This window comes from Haliotis cracherodii, unplaced genomic scaffold (assembly GCF_022045235.1).
Source record: "Haliotis cracherodii isolate W230 unplaced genomic scaffold, xgHalCrac1.p SCAF_32, whole genome shotgun sequence".
In the NCBI taxonomy this organism is placed as follows: domain Eukaryota; kingdom Metazoa; phylum Mollusca; class Gastropoda; order Lepetellida; family Haliotidae; genus Haliotis; species Haliotis cracherodii.
Genome location: NW_027266289.1, coordinates 2,367,041 through 2,382,588, shown reverse-complemented (window position 1 = coordinate 2,382,588; position 15,548 = coordinate 2,367,041). Strand labels below are relative to the sequence as shown.

At 39.3% G+C, this 15,548-nt stretch overlaps 2 protein-coding genes across 2 annotated transcripts; one reads left to right on the top strand and one right to left on the bottom strand.

Annotated features, from left to right (window-relative positions):
• Window positions 1–352: 352 nt before the first annotated feature.
• LOC139477264 (uncharacterized) lies at window positions 353–10,866 on the bottom strand. The gene is made up of 9 exons (XM_071259814.1): window positions 10,794–10,866; window positions 9,381–9,439; window positions 8,837–8,900; window positions 8,152–8,412; window positions 4,152–4,295; window positions 3,226–3,376; window positions 1,390–1,410; window positions 1,036–1,049; window positions 353–501 (listed from the first exon to the last, which is right to left on the bottom strand). The coding sequence occupies exons 1-9, from the start codon at window positions 10,864–10,866 to the stop codon at window positions 353–355; spliced, it is 936 nt and encodes a 311-aa protein (XP_071115915.1).
• A 1,122-nt stretch (window positions 10,867–11,988) lies between these two features.
• On the top strand, window positions 11,989–14,984 carry LOC139477263 (scavenger receptor class F member 1-like). Its single transcript, XM_071259813.1, has 4 exons — window positions 11,989–12,040; window positions 12,572–13,477; window positions 13,582–13,693; window positions 14,840–14,984. The coding sequence occupies exons 1-4, from the start codon at window positions 11,989–11,991 to the stop codon at window positions 14,982–14,984; spliced, it is 1,215 nt and encodes a 404-aa protein (XP_071115914.1).
• Window positions 14,985–15,548: the final 564 nt, after the last annotated feature.

The following is a 15,548-nucleotide window of genomic DNA, read 5'->3' as shown; positions in this document are numbered from 1 at the left end:
TCAAATTTTGAGGGTATTCCTGACTCAGCAGTGCGGCACGCGGGATGCACGCAGGATGCAACAATAACATGTATGGTGTGCAGATTCACCATTTAAACAATATTAATGGTGTATGTAAACATTTCCTAATATTTATTCGATATTTTTTAGTGATGTTATTTCGAATCTCACCCTTTTATGAACTCGAAACGTCTTTCAGAGGTGTTCGTCTATGATTACAGTGTGCTTTTCAGGCGAATTCAGCGATGAGCAAACGAGAAAAATAAATGGTATTCGAGACGTGGAAGGGGAGTCACAATCAGTTGTGTCATATAGTTGAACACATGTAGTATATCGCTTAAGCGAAAATAATTTATTTAGCTGCATGCTGTAGCATGAAATCTGGTTTTACTGAAGTCGTTGGTTCTTTGAACGCAGACAGATCATGAAGATTTGCCTGCAGCCGTCTAGACACTGGCATCGTGGTTTGCTGCTGTGGGGTGTTGCGTATGGTATCATCCACTGTCAGGCCAAAAACTCAATTATTAACAGGATGCTGTAAAGTTGAATTATGTTTGACTCTGGCATTCTTATATGATCAAATTGTTCAGGGGACAAAGCCATCTCGTTTCTGAAGAAGTCGTTAGTTGCATTTAGAAAGTATTGGACTTAGAGAATATAAGCCACATCGCACACATCAGAGTATTACACGTCTTAAAGATAGTATAGCAGATATGATATTATTATGACATTAATTCCCACATGGTAACATTAAAACGTTTGTGATATTTCCATGGATAAAAGTATACTTTCGTCGTTCTTGTATCATATTTTTTTTTAAATGGTCATGCCAGTTTAACTTGGGATGAGTGATGAGTGTGTCTTCCCTGGTGGGAGGAGCTTAATGTGATGTGGTTATTAGCTGTTATCATTCAGAGATACATCACATGTCATGCTTGCAATATCAGGCTCAGTCATTGCAATCTCAAATAATTCAGTTGTAAACATTGTTATTTCTTTGTAGTCGTAACCATACAGTTGAAATATATTACTTACCCAGACCTTCGGAACTGAAACAAAGAAAAAGTGACATATCAGTGAATGCCATTCCTAGCTAATTGCAAACAAGTGCGCTTTTTACAACTGATTTCCTATAGTCTTGTACATTTACAAAACGAAATGTTATTAGATAGCATGATATATGTATCAGACTTTGGGCACATTTTTGCATCACAATTGAAAATTGAATTCCCAAAATTTCAAAAATGGGCCCTCATTTTGCCTCGTCCTTCAGGTAAACTGAATCTATATAGGCCGAATGTCTGGACAATTATTCCATGGTCGGAATACCTTATGTAGACTGTACATCAAACTCCGTAATGGAATTAAAGATATAGAATGTTATGTTACCTGTCCTTTCTCCTCAGCCTTCTACAATAAAAATGACACAAGTACTTGTTACATTGGTCATTAGTATATGCCGAATTATATGGCATGGTTGTTCCATACAAAGGTCTGTTCAATGGTTTTGTCATGTGAGCACAAGGCTGGGGACACAAACATCTAGCCCTATTAGAAGTGATCCGCAGAGTCAGCAGAAGACAATGATTACTTTTGAGCATGGAAATAAATTAGATTGCAAGTGATTCATTTGATTAGCTAACCAGGCGATATCTTTTGCGTTTATGTCTCTATAAACTGACTAAAATTGAGGCCACACCCAATAACGGAATAAAGGCTTCCGACTGGCTTATAATAGAATATGCAAAGTTTGTGTAACATTATTTTGATGAACTATGTCACGGCATTTCGCGTTGTTATTATTTACTTTAGAAAAGACAATTTTAGTGCACATCCATAGTGTATTCGTTTCTCTTCTGTTCTCCAGGATTTCAACAATAGATCTAATTTATTCAAAACATTTCAACTCGAAATATTAGATAACATCGTGCCACTTGATGGAGACAACAAATCAGAAGCTATCACAGCATAACTGCTAATTATTAAAAACGGCTCTGTGCAACATACTTTTCAGTTCCGAATTTTCTGTTTCCTCACTTATTGTGCGGTGGGGGTTGAGAAATGTGTAATGCTTGCAGAATCAAGGTTACAATTCATAACAAGACAACACATAGTACAACAGAAATGTATTTTACGCCCCGCATCTAACAACACGTGTGCAAAATAGAAATACATTTTGAAACAGACAGCTATATAATGGGTAGTAATGGATTTTTGAATACAAGTGTGGTTGCCGTGATGTTTAATCGGATCGGAACTATGTTGGTTTTTTTTGTTTATGTGTTGTCTAACGCTGCACTCAGCAATATTCCAGGTGTATGACGGCGGTCTATAAATATTCGAGTGTGGACCAACAATCCAGTGATTGACATCATGGGCATCGATGTAATGAAGACATAGTCAGGAGACAGACATGCTGTGATCGTTGACGCGAATATTCTGTAACATGGGTAAGCGTGATGCACGTGTTGGGACTTAACATGGGCAAGAATAACCTTGGGCCCCCCCCATATAACGCGCCACTCTACTGCTTCTTGAAATATGACGTCTTATGTAGAATTGATATCTAATATTTCAATTTGGAACGAAGCGTTTTTGAAACATTGTTACAAATTTGTAAGGAATACCTCTTCATCCCGACCCAAAACGTTAATGAACTTAACCCACGTCGCATTTAGTCATCACTAACGGTTGCCGGAGCAGCTGTTGACAGTCTCGTGTTATTAACAAATTGAAAGAAGAGAGAGGACAGCGCCAACTTGGTTGCTGTTTCACATGTCGCTTAACGGTAATGAACCTGCTAGTTGTATGGTTGTTTTAGCTGAAGATGAGTCGACATATTTTTATTAATTTATTATTGTTTATCTTTGAGACCTTTCAGTTGCATAATTTCACAGCATTCAAGAAGAATGACTGTTGTGGCCCCAACACAGGTTCGTGTATGATATGTGTGCGTATTGGGATGTGGTGGTTACAGTTACTACTGGGTTTAAGGATTTGGAATGTCTTTCTGAGATTACAATAAACTTTACAGGCCCATAGTTATTGTACCTCCAACTTTAATTGAAATACAGTACTTCCGAAACTGAGTTATTTACCGAATAATAACATTGAACATTGACATGATAATCTGCATGTACGTTAGTATGAATATTTGAATATATCAGGAAACACAAACATAAATTCACAGTTAAACACAAAATTGAATGCAACTACAATGATTACCTTAAGAACACAATGACTGTGACTGTGAGTGTGACTGTGACTGCTACTGTGACTGCGACTGTGACTGCGACTGTGACTGTGACTACTAAACGCAGTGAGAGAAGATCCAGTATGGCATCCGGGCTGTATGTGTCTTCCTTGTTGTTCACCACTAGTGAAGACAAAGAAGTGTTTACATACAAGTGCTCATACAAACAGATAATAAATAGATAACATTTTACTTTTGCGAGAACGAGCGTAGTATTTTATTTATTACCAACACGTCAATGAAGAAAATATCGTTTTCATTACTGTTCAGAACTGTCAAATTCTCGAACTCTCCAATTTCTTCAAAATATTTATGTCACATTGAGTTTTTCTCCAGGTGTTTTGATTATGATTTTGATGTATGAAATTATCGATGTTTAGACAATCATACTGTTACACATTGTCACCTGGTATATCATAAAAAAATAATTCTGTAATTCACACTTAAAAGTGTTCAAAACAGAAACAGGGGCCAAAGACCCTATGTTCCTCTTGTCACCATTCAGTTTTGACATTGCAGGCACTGAATGTCCCAAGTGGCTGAAATTTCGGGTGCCATTATTTTATTCCCACTCATATAAAAGCGATAATTGGGTAGATCTAAGGGAGATGTTGGTTTTGTCAAGCATATTCGTTACAAAATGAAAGACGTTTCAAGTTGACCATACAAAAGAAAATTGTTTATGAAGGAAACACAACAGTTCAGGTGTAACTATATTTCTAATAATTGTAAGTGACAGTAAATTGATCGAGGCGCTCGTGCAATAACGCCCTTTGCTGGTGATACGGACAGCTAGTAATTCGGAGTAACCTCCCTTTAGTGGTATTGTTTTGGTCCCAACATGGTCCCAACATATGAGACAAGTTGTATTGCATGTTAAGCATGTGTATCTTCGTACCTTTTGTAGTGTTGCAAAACTCCCCTGTGTAAGTCCCACTGCAGCCAAGTATACAGGCTCCAGTTGTGTGGTTGCATCTTTCCTCCAGACAGTTGATGCTACAGGGGTGTTGACACAGATCGCCATACCGGCCACGACCACAGTCTGGGCAAACAAGGTATCAGATACATGATTAAGTAACTTCATTTTTCGCACTTTATTATAATAATAGCTGTGAGCAAACCATTAATGTGAGGAATTGTTCATGTCAGTATGAACAAACCCCTTAATTACGTTATCCTGATACAAGGGTGTGTATTTTCACTGTTAAAAGAGTAGGACATATTAAGCATTATTGATGGCACTATACAGTCGTTGAATCGTTCTTCCTTACATTGGAAGTTAGCAGTGGAACTCAACAAATATGTTCCACTTTGTAAAGAGGGTTTTTTAATTTGACCCTTGCACCCTGATTATGATCTTGTCCGTATGTGTTTCTTCTTTTCTGTTCTTCTTTCCAACTCTGTGCAAATCTAGAGAGTTTAGTGTTAGCTTTAAGTTCTGAGATTTATTATCACATGATATATTTGACAGAGAATTGGCCACCATGGCGTACTTCTTTTGTATATGGTACTTGACAAGGAGCTGTGATTATGAAAAAGAAAGTTGGAGGGGTCAGTCTACGTTTGCGCTCATCAGTTCACTTTTTGCGCTCAACTCTCCACAGAAAACATAGCATTCTTTTAAATGAGGTAAGAGCTGTATCCCTTCAGCTAAAACAACATTTATACCAACACCGTCAGTGAAGTCGGCAGAGAGAGAGAGGCAGAGGAGGGCGCTGAACACTGAACACAAATCTGACCGACAAATCTGTCCAGAAGAAACGGCATAAGAACACAAGCCAACGGCCAACAGCTAACAGTCAAGTCATCGCTCAGAAGGCCACCACACTGGGACGAGCTCTAGTCACACTTGATCACGCCTGAAACTGTCCACAGCCTCTCTCACAGTCTCTGCCACACCCTTGCTACCCGTTAGTAGTACCAGCTTATAAAGAGTCCTTATTATTAAAGCTGCTGAAACCGTTTTTGTCTGTTGTGCTACATATTGAACACGTCTTCTTTGGTGCCGAGACCCGGATCCCTCTCAAAACAATGGAACAGCCTGAGACGAGTGAAGACTGACGCTCAGACCAACTTGGGTAAGTAGCTCAGATTTCTTTTTTTCATTTTTTCGTTATGGCTGGCCAGGAATAAGGAGATTTTTTGACAGGGATAGCAGGACAAATAACGGCACAGTTAGCTAAAATGTCGACAACTTTAGGAGAGCAGGGAATAGCGCAGGTTATTAAAACTTTTGAGGGGAAACCGACAAAATTTAAGGAATGGTTGAAAAGCATAGAACAATATGCGGTACTAACGAATGCAGATTAGGAAAGAGTGAGTGTGCATCGTTTTACGCCGCTGTTAGCAATATTCCAACAATATCACGGCTGGGGACACTAGAAATGGGCTTCACACATTGTACCCATGTCGGGAATTGAACCCGGGTCTTCGGCGTGACGAGCCAACACTTTAACCACTAGGCTACCCGACCGCCCTTAGATGAGGAAAGATTAAAACTGGTGGCCTAACTGTCAAGTTCAGGGGCAGTTAGTGATTTTACCCATAGGTTTCTACAAGATCACAATCAAGCAACATGGCAGGAATTAAAGCATGAATTAACAAAGAGATTTGCTGAAATAACGGACCCACAACATGCGTTCATGTTGTTGAGGGCCGTAAAACAATAATATGGTGAAAGCGTGCTCAATCTTGCCGAGGCATATACAGGTTTAGGCAGAGAATGCTGCCGCGATAGAGCGCCAATTCGTTGGATTTTTTATAGATGGTTTGGCCTGAAAATGAAAGTGATGAGGGAAAACCCACCAAACCTCGACACAGCTGTGACATGCGTTACACAGGAACAGAACTTACGTGCTAGATTTAATCTGAGACTAGGAAAGGGAAGCAGGTCAATGAATGACCAATGTAGCGAAGAACCTATAGAGGTCGATCATTATCGTCCTCGGGCTAAATGTTTTATTTGCCATCAAACAGGTCACAGATTCTTTTGACACGAGGGATTGTTTATTTTTGAGACCTTTCAGTTTCATGATTTCACGTGAAAGAAATATGACTGTTATCATACCAAAAGACGTTAAAAGATGGTACTAGCTGTTACCCTGTCTGGCGCTCGGCATTAAGGGGATAAAACAAGGACTGGTCGGCTTGGAGTCAGTATACTGTATCTGAGTGGGGTATTCATGTTAAACTACGGCTGGGTATCTCAGTGGGCTAGCATTATAAATTGGCATCAGTCCAGACTAGTACAAGAAGCCACACACACACGTGCATACACGTCGCTATATAAGTGCAATAATCTTGGACGCGACGTTAAACCTCATTTCACCTTTTCACCTCACCTCTAGTGAAGATCAGGTGGGCCAATGGGAGATGTTGGTATTGTCCAGTGTAGAAAATTGTTTTTTGAATGAACAACAATGGTCACAGTTGTCCAATCAAAATGAATAAAACGAATCAACCATCTAGACACGCCTATGATGTACGGATTTAATATCTTATCACCTGTGTTTGCGTGACGTAGACAGATTTCAGGATTCCAACGTAGATGAAACAGCTTTCAATACCATTACTTCGCATTTACAATCACGTTTCAATCTCAACATCGTCACTATAGTGTCATGCCATCTTACAAGGATTTTCCCAAATTCCAAGGAAGGACTGATATATACTCAACAACAAAAGTTCCTGTGACACCAATATTTTAGTGTATTTTTCAAACAAGTAAAGTTTGGTTTTCAATATTGTAGTGCATGTATGGAATCAAGTCACAAAAACGCGACTGCTACAGAAAAGCATGCATTCCATGCAAAAATTGATTGTGATGCAAACCCCATGCATTTCACTACCCTAGAATTGGTATGAAAACATGTGCGTTAATGGGATTCCATATGCATTGTTTACCATCGTGCTGACAACAACCAATCAGAAAAACAACCAAATTAAACAATTATTCAACAATACGAAATGCCACGCCTGTCCGAAAATGAGCGTCTGTGAGCCTTTGGTATGCTTGAAGCAGGATCGAGTCAACGAGATGTTGCAAGACAATTTAACGTCCACAGAAACACCATTTGGTGTTTATTGCAACGTTGTCAACAGACGAATGCAGTCAGAGACCATCCTCGGAGTGGCAGGCCATGCGTTACCAATAATCGTCAAGACAACTGGATTCGAACAACACAACTACGAAATCAGCCAGCATCCAGCAACAGTGACTGCAAGAAGCATCCCTGGCCTTCGACGAATATCTTCACAAATCGTACGTCGTCGCCTCAGATGTGCAGGGATTGTCGCCAGAAGACCCAGCAGACGTCCCATTTTGACAGGAAACCACCGTCAAGTACGTCTACAGTGGTGCCGACAGCGTCCACGCTGGACGGCCATGCAGTGGGGACAAGTTCTATTCACTAATCGAGTCTCGTTTTCACCTCAGCCACAGCGATGGGCGGATTCGAGTGTACTGGCGTCGAGGTGAACGTTACGTCAATCAGTGTGTCATGGAAATGATCGGTTTGGGGACGGCAGCGTTATGGTATGGGGTGGGCTTACAGCAAGACAGAGGACCCGTTTGATAGTGCGAGAGGGAAATCTCAATGGACAGCGCTACCGCGACGAGATCATCGGCCCTGTTCTACAGATTTTGCGTCGTCATGGCCCAGGCATTTTCTTTCAACATGACAACGTCCGGTCTCATATTGCTCATCAATATAAGACCATAAAATGGTGTAGTAAAATTAATGTCTGTAACTCAAAATAAAGTGCTTTTAGAGAGTGAAACGTTGGTGAGCTTTCAGGCTTCCATTGTTATAAGGATAAACGCGGAAAGCTAGATTATGAATTGAAACCTTAAATCGCAAACCACCCAAACACAAGCAAACTCGTTAATATCATCTTACCTCGAGTAACGTTACAGAACACTCCCATGTTGGTTCCATTGCAGTCGAGGGTGCAGTGCCCAGTTTGCTGGTTACACGTCTTCTCTGGACAGTTCATGTTGCAGTCTGTTTCACACAGATCACCATGCCAACCACGCCGGCATCCCTCAGAGCACTTCCCCGTGTCTCTAGTACAGAACTGAAGATTATGTGGTGGAACAAGGGCACAGTTCTGGGGACAAGTTAGGTTGCAGTGCTCGCCATACTTTCCCCACTCGGACTCTTATTTTCTTATTTTCAGCATGGTGTATGAATCACTGATTGATCAAATATATATAAATTGTCAGTGCCAGATAATAAGATGTTTAGAATATTAGCCAGACCAGAGGCGTGAAGGCAAAATGATATGATATGGACCGGCCACTGAAAATCACTGGTGACACCAGGTTTTCGCGGGATTCGAGTTTTTTTTTGTCCTTTCGCGTACAATTTGATACCAGTGAGTGAGTATGGTTTTACGACACTCTTAGCGATATTCTAGCAATAACACGTCGGTAATTTGATACCAACTTTACATCAAGTGGTGGTAATCTTAGATCAATCGTTATTCAATGTATTGCTCAATACTATCTATAGAGTGAGGGTCCATTAATCATTTTATCAGATGTGTTCACTTCCAATTATTCTTTTGACATAAGGTACTCACTGGCTGACACTAGAAGTGCAGAGAGGCTCAGCATTGTTGAACGTTGGACGAACACCCGAGATGTCTGTAAGGGAAATCCCATCATACAATTTCAAGTCACAAAACGTTGACATGATATAATACATGACAACGATGTACTAATGTAACCGTGGTTGTGTTGGCGATCTACTAGCCAAATAATCACAAACAGTTGTCGTTGATGACGTTTATTTATATTTGTATTGACGTACGCACTTCAGCCTGAAACACTGAAAGTACAACATAAGCAAATATAAAAGAAAATCTAACAAATATATACAGTCTGTTATAGTTACTCTTTGAATTTCTGAAATAGAGATATCACTTTCATAAAATAAATAGCACTTACAATACATCATGTAGTACTGGACGTATATGTACAATACATCAATGAGTCAATACACAGATACAAAATATATTAATATGATATTAAAGTGATAACGAACATACTGTATGTTACTTTGGTAAGAGTTACAAATCATGGAATATAGAATATTTATACAATATCTAAGACGACATAACATACCAGATAGGTGGAACCTGTACTGGTAATGCCGGTAACAATGAACGGTGCCTCTGACAAATCTGCACAATAAAGAAATACATATGCAGAATACTATATATACTACTAAAGTGTTATCCTTTGATAATAATGTATAAAGATATATAGTCAACAGCCACTCATATCCGACATACAGCAATCATACACCTGCACTTACCAAGATACTTATACTTAGTTTATACACATTTAGGTTTTGAGTTTTAATACTATCTTATACAGATAATAATAACTCACTGAACTGTGAGTTCATCAAGAACTAAACATATATACAAGATGCATTATGTTTCTAATAAATCAAATTAAGAATGCATTCTACAATATATATTTTTTCTAAACGCAATAATTAGAAACCATCCATATATACACTATCATGAAATGAATAATCAACGAACCTTAAGTATGAATAAATACCTTCACATATGCAAATCCTCACATGATGTGAGAAACGAATGCGGCAATAAATCTCGACAAGGATATATTTCCTTGTGAGATGAAAGAAGAAAGATTTGGTAAAATTCAACAACACACATTGTTGTAGCTATGGCAAGCTTGGCCTGTCAACAAGACAATAGATTGGGCCGGGGGGCGCTGGGACAAAGAGTGCTGTAAGTCAAAAGCATGCAGTGTGACAATTAGTGGAAGTTAGACTGAGAGTAATCTTACTTAATGTTACAGAGCTATGGAATGAATGTTTAAGGTATAAAATACGAAGGTATAAAACATAATTAATATAACCAGTAATATATTCTTATAATATGAAATCGTAATACAAAATACGTTAAAATGTCAACAGGGTCTTATAACCTTTCTACTAACTAATAAATCTTAAATTAAAGTTATGTACATATGCACACAGACTTGAGCCTGCCACACTAATTCGTTGAAATGCGCACACATGTAAACACTAGAAAACGATTTTCTACACTTTCATTATCATTTCCAGAGTGCCTCCACATGTTTAAACACGCTAATGGTGTACATCTTGATCTGATGCCACTGAATCTAAAGCGTCACTCTCGATTATCTACCAAAACAGATTCCATAGGATGCAAAAGACAAAATAGTGATGGACATCATATGAAAATAAAGTATCATTCCAATCGAGTGGAAATTCCTAAGGTTGCATTGATAACAAATATAAATGTAAGTTTGGTGAAATGCAGTATAACGTAATTCTGCGTTGTTGTCATCATTTCGAAACCACATACAGAAAGTAGAAAGCTTTAAAATAGAATAATAGAAAATAAAATATGAAAATGGAATTGCACATTCCTTCCTTTTCAAGGTTATTCATACTTTAAAATGACGCGTCAGTGACAGAAATGTTGTTCCTATTTCAAATGTTACAGTAGTTAATCAGGTGGACAACTGACTTGCCTTTGCACGTGTTTGTGATGGTGCCGCCGATGGGACAGGATACGCTCACCTTTTCGCGCACTCCTGGTATCATTACTATTTGATAGTGATTCCAAAACACATGCTCATGATATAGTCGGAACTATACAATTGATTCTGCCTTTATCAGAGACTTCTTATGATTATTGAAAAAGTTTTTTTTGCTTTTATTTCTCAATCATATTTGGACATATATAAGTTATTTTTTTTATTATGGGGAAATATCATCCAGAGGACACTCACATTTGCTTTTGATTAAGGCAAATGTGCACAGTCCAGCATACACTAAATTATTATATGAAAAAATATGCCTTGTTTGACATGTTATTGCTAAAATTACATAGTGATGTTGATCAAGGACATTTGCTTTCAATATTAGAAATTATATTCCTTCTTCTAAGGAAAATGAATGCAAAACAGAATATGTTCTTGACAATAATGTGACTGTCGAGTTGACCCAATGTCATAAAATAACTTTGAAAATCACAAACCAGATGATATTAGCATACAAATACATGACATACATAGCCAAATAACAATAAGAGACTTTCGTTTATAATGCATAATATTAAGTAAATATGATTAACCCTTGTTCGACCGTGTGTAAGTAAGAGCAAACACTTCTCGGTTTTGGTTAAACACGTAAAACCTCGGGAGGCCTAGTACAGGCGATAATCGGACCTTTTTGCTATGGTGTGTGGTGCAGAGAAACCGACGCTCATAGTCAGGATGCTCTAGGATTCAAATGCACGACACAACTTTCTAGGCAGTATTAATTAACTGCAGTATTCCTGCTAGTTTTGAACATACATGTATGTTTAACGTGAGTTCAGTGCTACACTTGCAAATCTACCTTGATTGTGGAATGACTTCATTTTGCCTTCTGTTTGTTCAGTGACTTTACTTGGAATTTTAGAAATAGAATAGAAGATCATTCTAATAATCGAGTCATAATATGTGTATTAATTAGGTGGTTTCACCACAATCATACTCCCTCTACCATGATGTCCTGTTTAGAAGGAAAACGAAAACGTTTTCTAGTTTGCAAGAGAGTGAGTCACTGGCTAACTTCCCGCACACAAACCAATCTGTACACTGGCCAGTGTGGCACAGCTTTCAGAAACGACACACATCTGCACGAATAGTGGACTGATATGCATTTGTTGTGATTTCAGACATGACCCTGTTGAAGTATATGTGTATGACATATCTGATAATTCTTTCAAAAGGTAAGAGTCTGTTCATACCTTGCTGCTCTTATAGCCTTATCAACAAAGCTTTTCCATAGATGTATTGGCTATGCTGCTTCAATAAATAGTACGGATCATCTGAGTCAGTCATTCAAGCACAATACAATTAGAGTTGACTCGAAGTAGACAATGTCATAAACACATATCTTGTTGTCATGATAAGGTGCTAATTATGTAATGAGTATGGACGGTAAAATTATCACTTCATTACTTATGTATGTATGTGTATGAGTGCTTGAGTGTGTGAGTGTAGGAGCGTGCTAGTCAGTAATTGAGTGTGTGTGTGTGTGTGTGTGTGTGTATGAGTGTGTGTGAGCGCTTGAGTGTGTGAGTGTATGAGCGTGTGTGTTTGTGTCTGTACGTGTGTTTGTGTGTTTTCTCATTTAACTAGACCACGGTTTGTAATCATAACGACACAAGGACGCATTGTGGCATTCCTCAGTTAGAAGTTAATGTGTATACAGGGTAATGAAGCCATAGTCAAATATCGTAGTCTCATTTCCATTTCAGGCGACCAGTGCAAGGACAACCAGCACTGTTCCGACTGTGACAGAAATACAGGACGTTGCCTCACAGACTGTGACACTGGCTATTTTGATCAGATGTGCACGTCAGTGTGCAGCAAGAACTGCAAAAACCGCTCATGCCAGTTGTCAGGCTCTGGCTCAAGTACTTGCACTGAGGGTTGTGTCCCTGGATATCAAGGTCCTGGGTGCAGCATACGCTGTGGCAGTCCAGGAGGTACCTGTACAGCATGTCCAGGTGGGTGTGATGGAGGATATTGTCAGCTGGGCTCCTCTTGTGTGTCTGGATGTGTAGACTCCTTCTACGGATCTGACTGTAAGACGTGTTCAAGTAGATGCAAGTCCTGCAACATGATGACAGGATTGTGCGAGGAGTGCCACCATGAATACTTTGGTCCCAACTGTGCGTATTCTTGTGATCACTGCCTGGGATCGTGTGAACATGGATGCGCAGAGGGCTGTATTCCTGGTTATTATGGCACTTTCTGCGGGGAGAGGTGCAGTGAAAAGTGTGGACCAGACCCCAACATTTCTACTGACAAGCCTCCACAGGCACTAAATGCTGGTTTTCGTCACTGCCACAGAGACAGTGGAGATTGTTTCCACGGGTGTGAAGAGGGCTGGTTTGGTCAACAGTGCTCTTTTCCATGCAGCCCTAACTGTAGACACAACACGTGTCACTCGGACAACGGGAAGTGTACAGACGGATGTACACGTGGCTTCTATGGTGGACTCTGCCAGCAAACGTGTGAAGTGTGTCTTGATGGTGTCTGTGATCAGAGTTCTGGCACCTGCACCATAGGCTGCCACCTGACTGGACAAACGTGTGATTCCACCTGTACGTCCAACTGTTCAATTGCGGAGTGCCGGAGACTGGAATATTGCAACAAAGGTAAATATTACACTGCACTACTTTGTACTCGCGAGTGGCCAACATCTGTCATCTTATTATGTTAGCTGATACTTTCCTTTCACCTATTTTCTTATATTTGACAGAGGACACCAGTGTTATACAAATAGCCATCCTGTCGACAGCTTCACTGGTTTTGGTGGTTGGGAGCATGCTGTCAGTGAGGTTATGTTGCCGCAAGCGTGTGGCGATGATAAGGTAAGAGGGGTGATATCGGTAGTGTGATATGCGAACATATCCAAGAGTGCTATTGAAGGTTTTCAGTATCCTCTCTCAAACAGACACATGAAGAAACTATATTTCATTATAAAACGTCAATAATAACCAGTGTTGTCAATGCAGCAAACATAATTAAGGCTGACAGCTGAGAGCGTAATCACACATTATAACGTATGAAGTCCGTTCATAGCTATATTTGATATCACCAACATGACGTTATAGATTCCTGGTGATGCAGATACTGTAAATATTTATGACGTTAAAGCTTCCTGGTGATATAGCCACTGTATATATGCATGACGATATATCTTCCTGGTGATATATCTACTGTTTATATTCATGACATTATAGCATCATGGTGATACAGCTACTGTATATATTATAGCTACTGTTTATGTTCATGAAGTAATATGTTTCTGGTGATAAAGCTACTATATAGCTCTGTTACATATTCTCGACATTATACTTTACTGTTGATACAGCTTCTGCATATATCCATGACGCTATAATTTCCTGGTGATACAGCTATGGTTTATAGTCGTGATGTTCTAGCTGACTGGTGATACAGCTAGTGATTATATTCATGACGTTACAGCTTCCTGCTAAGTCACCTACCATAGATAATCATGACGTTATACGTATTAGAGCTATTGTATTTTCAGCTAAGGATTTTCAGCATAATATCCGTGCTCTTGAGAGTTTTTTTTTCAAGTTGTTCAATATTTATCTTACACTCCATGATATAACTGAAATACTGTTCAAAAGTAGCATGCAAGTTTGAAGAAACACCTTTTCTTTGAATAATATAATTTGATTGTTTGCAGAGAATTATATCTAATATCAAATGATGGAAAAAACTATCAATTTGTAGATAGCTTAAATATTTCAATTGCGTCATGATGCGGGATGCGTTGGTTGGAATCCTTATAATTTCTGTTTCCTGTAATACCTTGCGCCCTATCAATGTCAGTAAAACATTATAGTTGTAACACAACCACACAACCTCTTTTCGTACTTTCAGGTTGTAAAGTTTATACAAATGTAGTTACATCTGAGGTGAATGTTTGTAGAATGTCGACTAGAAAGGCACTCAAAATGGTCAAGAAGTATTTCTTGTTTCTTCAGAGAACGTCCACAGGAGAGAGAACTGGAATTTCGACAGGGGCCACAACTTGGCGAGATGGATGCACCCGAGACGGGCCAGGAATCGGAACAGGCATACCACGACATCGATATGAATGAGACGGGCCCAGTGATAGTGTATTTGTAAATATTGTTGTTTTACTAGACAGTTAATTTCACTGTTTTTCCATCCTTTGCCCCTCTGTTGATGTTCATGAGGTTTGTGTCCAGGATTGAGTTGTAGTGCCTAGTCAGTTAATAACGTTTACTGTTTTCAATAATTTGAGTAAGCTGTCAGAATGAGAACACGTCAATCAGGGATACAAAGGTAAAGCATTAAGTGAAAGAGTGTTTGAAATTTCCATCTGTGATGAAAGTTCTGACAAATGTTTTGCCAAAGTGGTCATTGGCAAAATCATAGACCACGTTGTCTGCACAACCTCTGAATCAACGCCGTCATACCCCAAACCCCAATGTCTCAAATTAATAAGATCCATGTACTTAAAGCTACGTGTGTGTGTGTGGTTAACATTTTCCGCTGTGTTTAGTCCAGGCTTATATTAGATTTAATAAATTATATGAAAGCAAACTTAGTCAAGTAGTGTTTATCTTCATGTTCCAAGGGGGCACGGGTGGCCCAGCCGTCTAAGGCGCCGCAATTCGCTGTGCAGAGTTGTCTCCCTTGGGCACAAACCTATGATTGTGGGTCGAA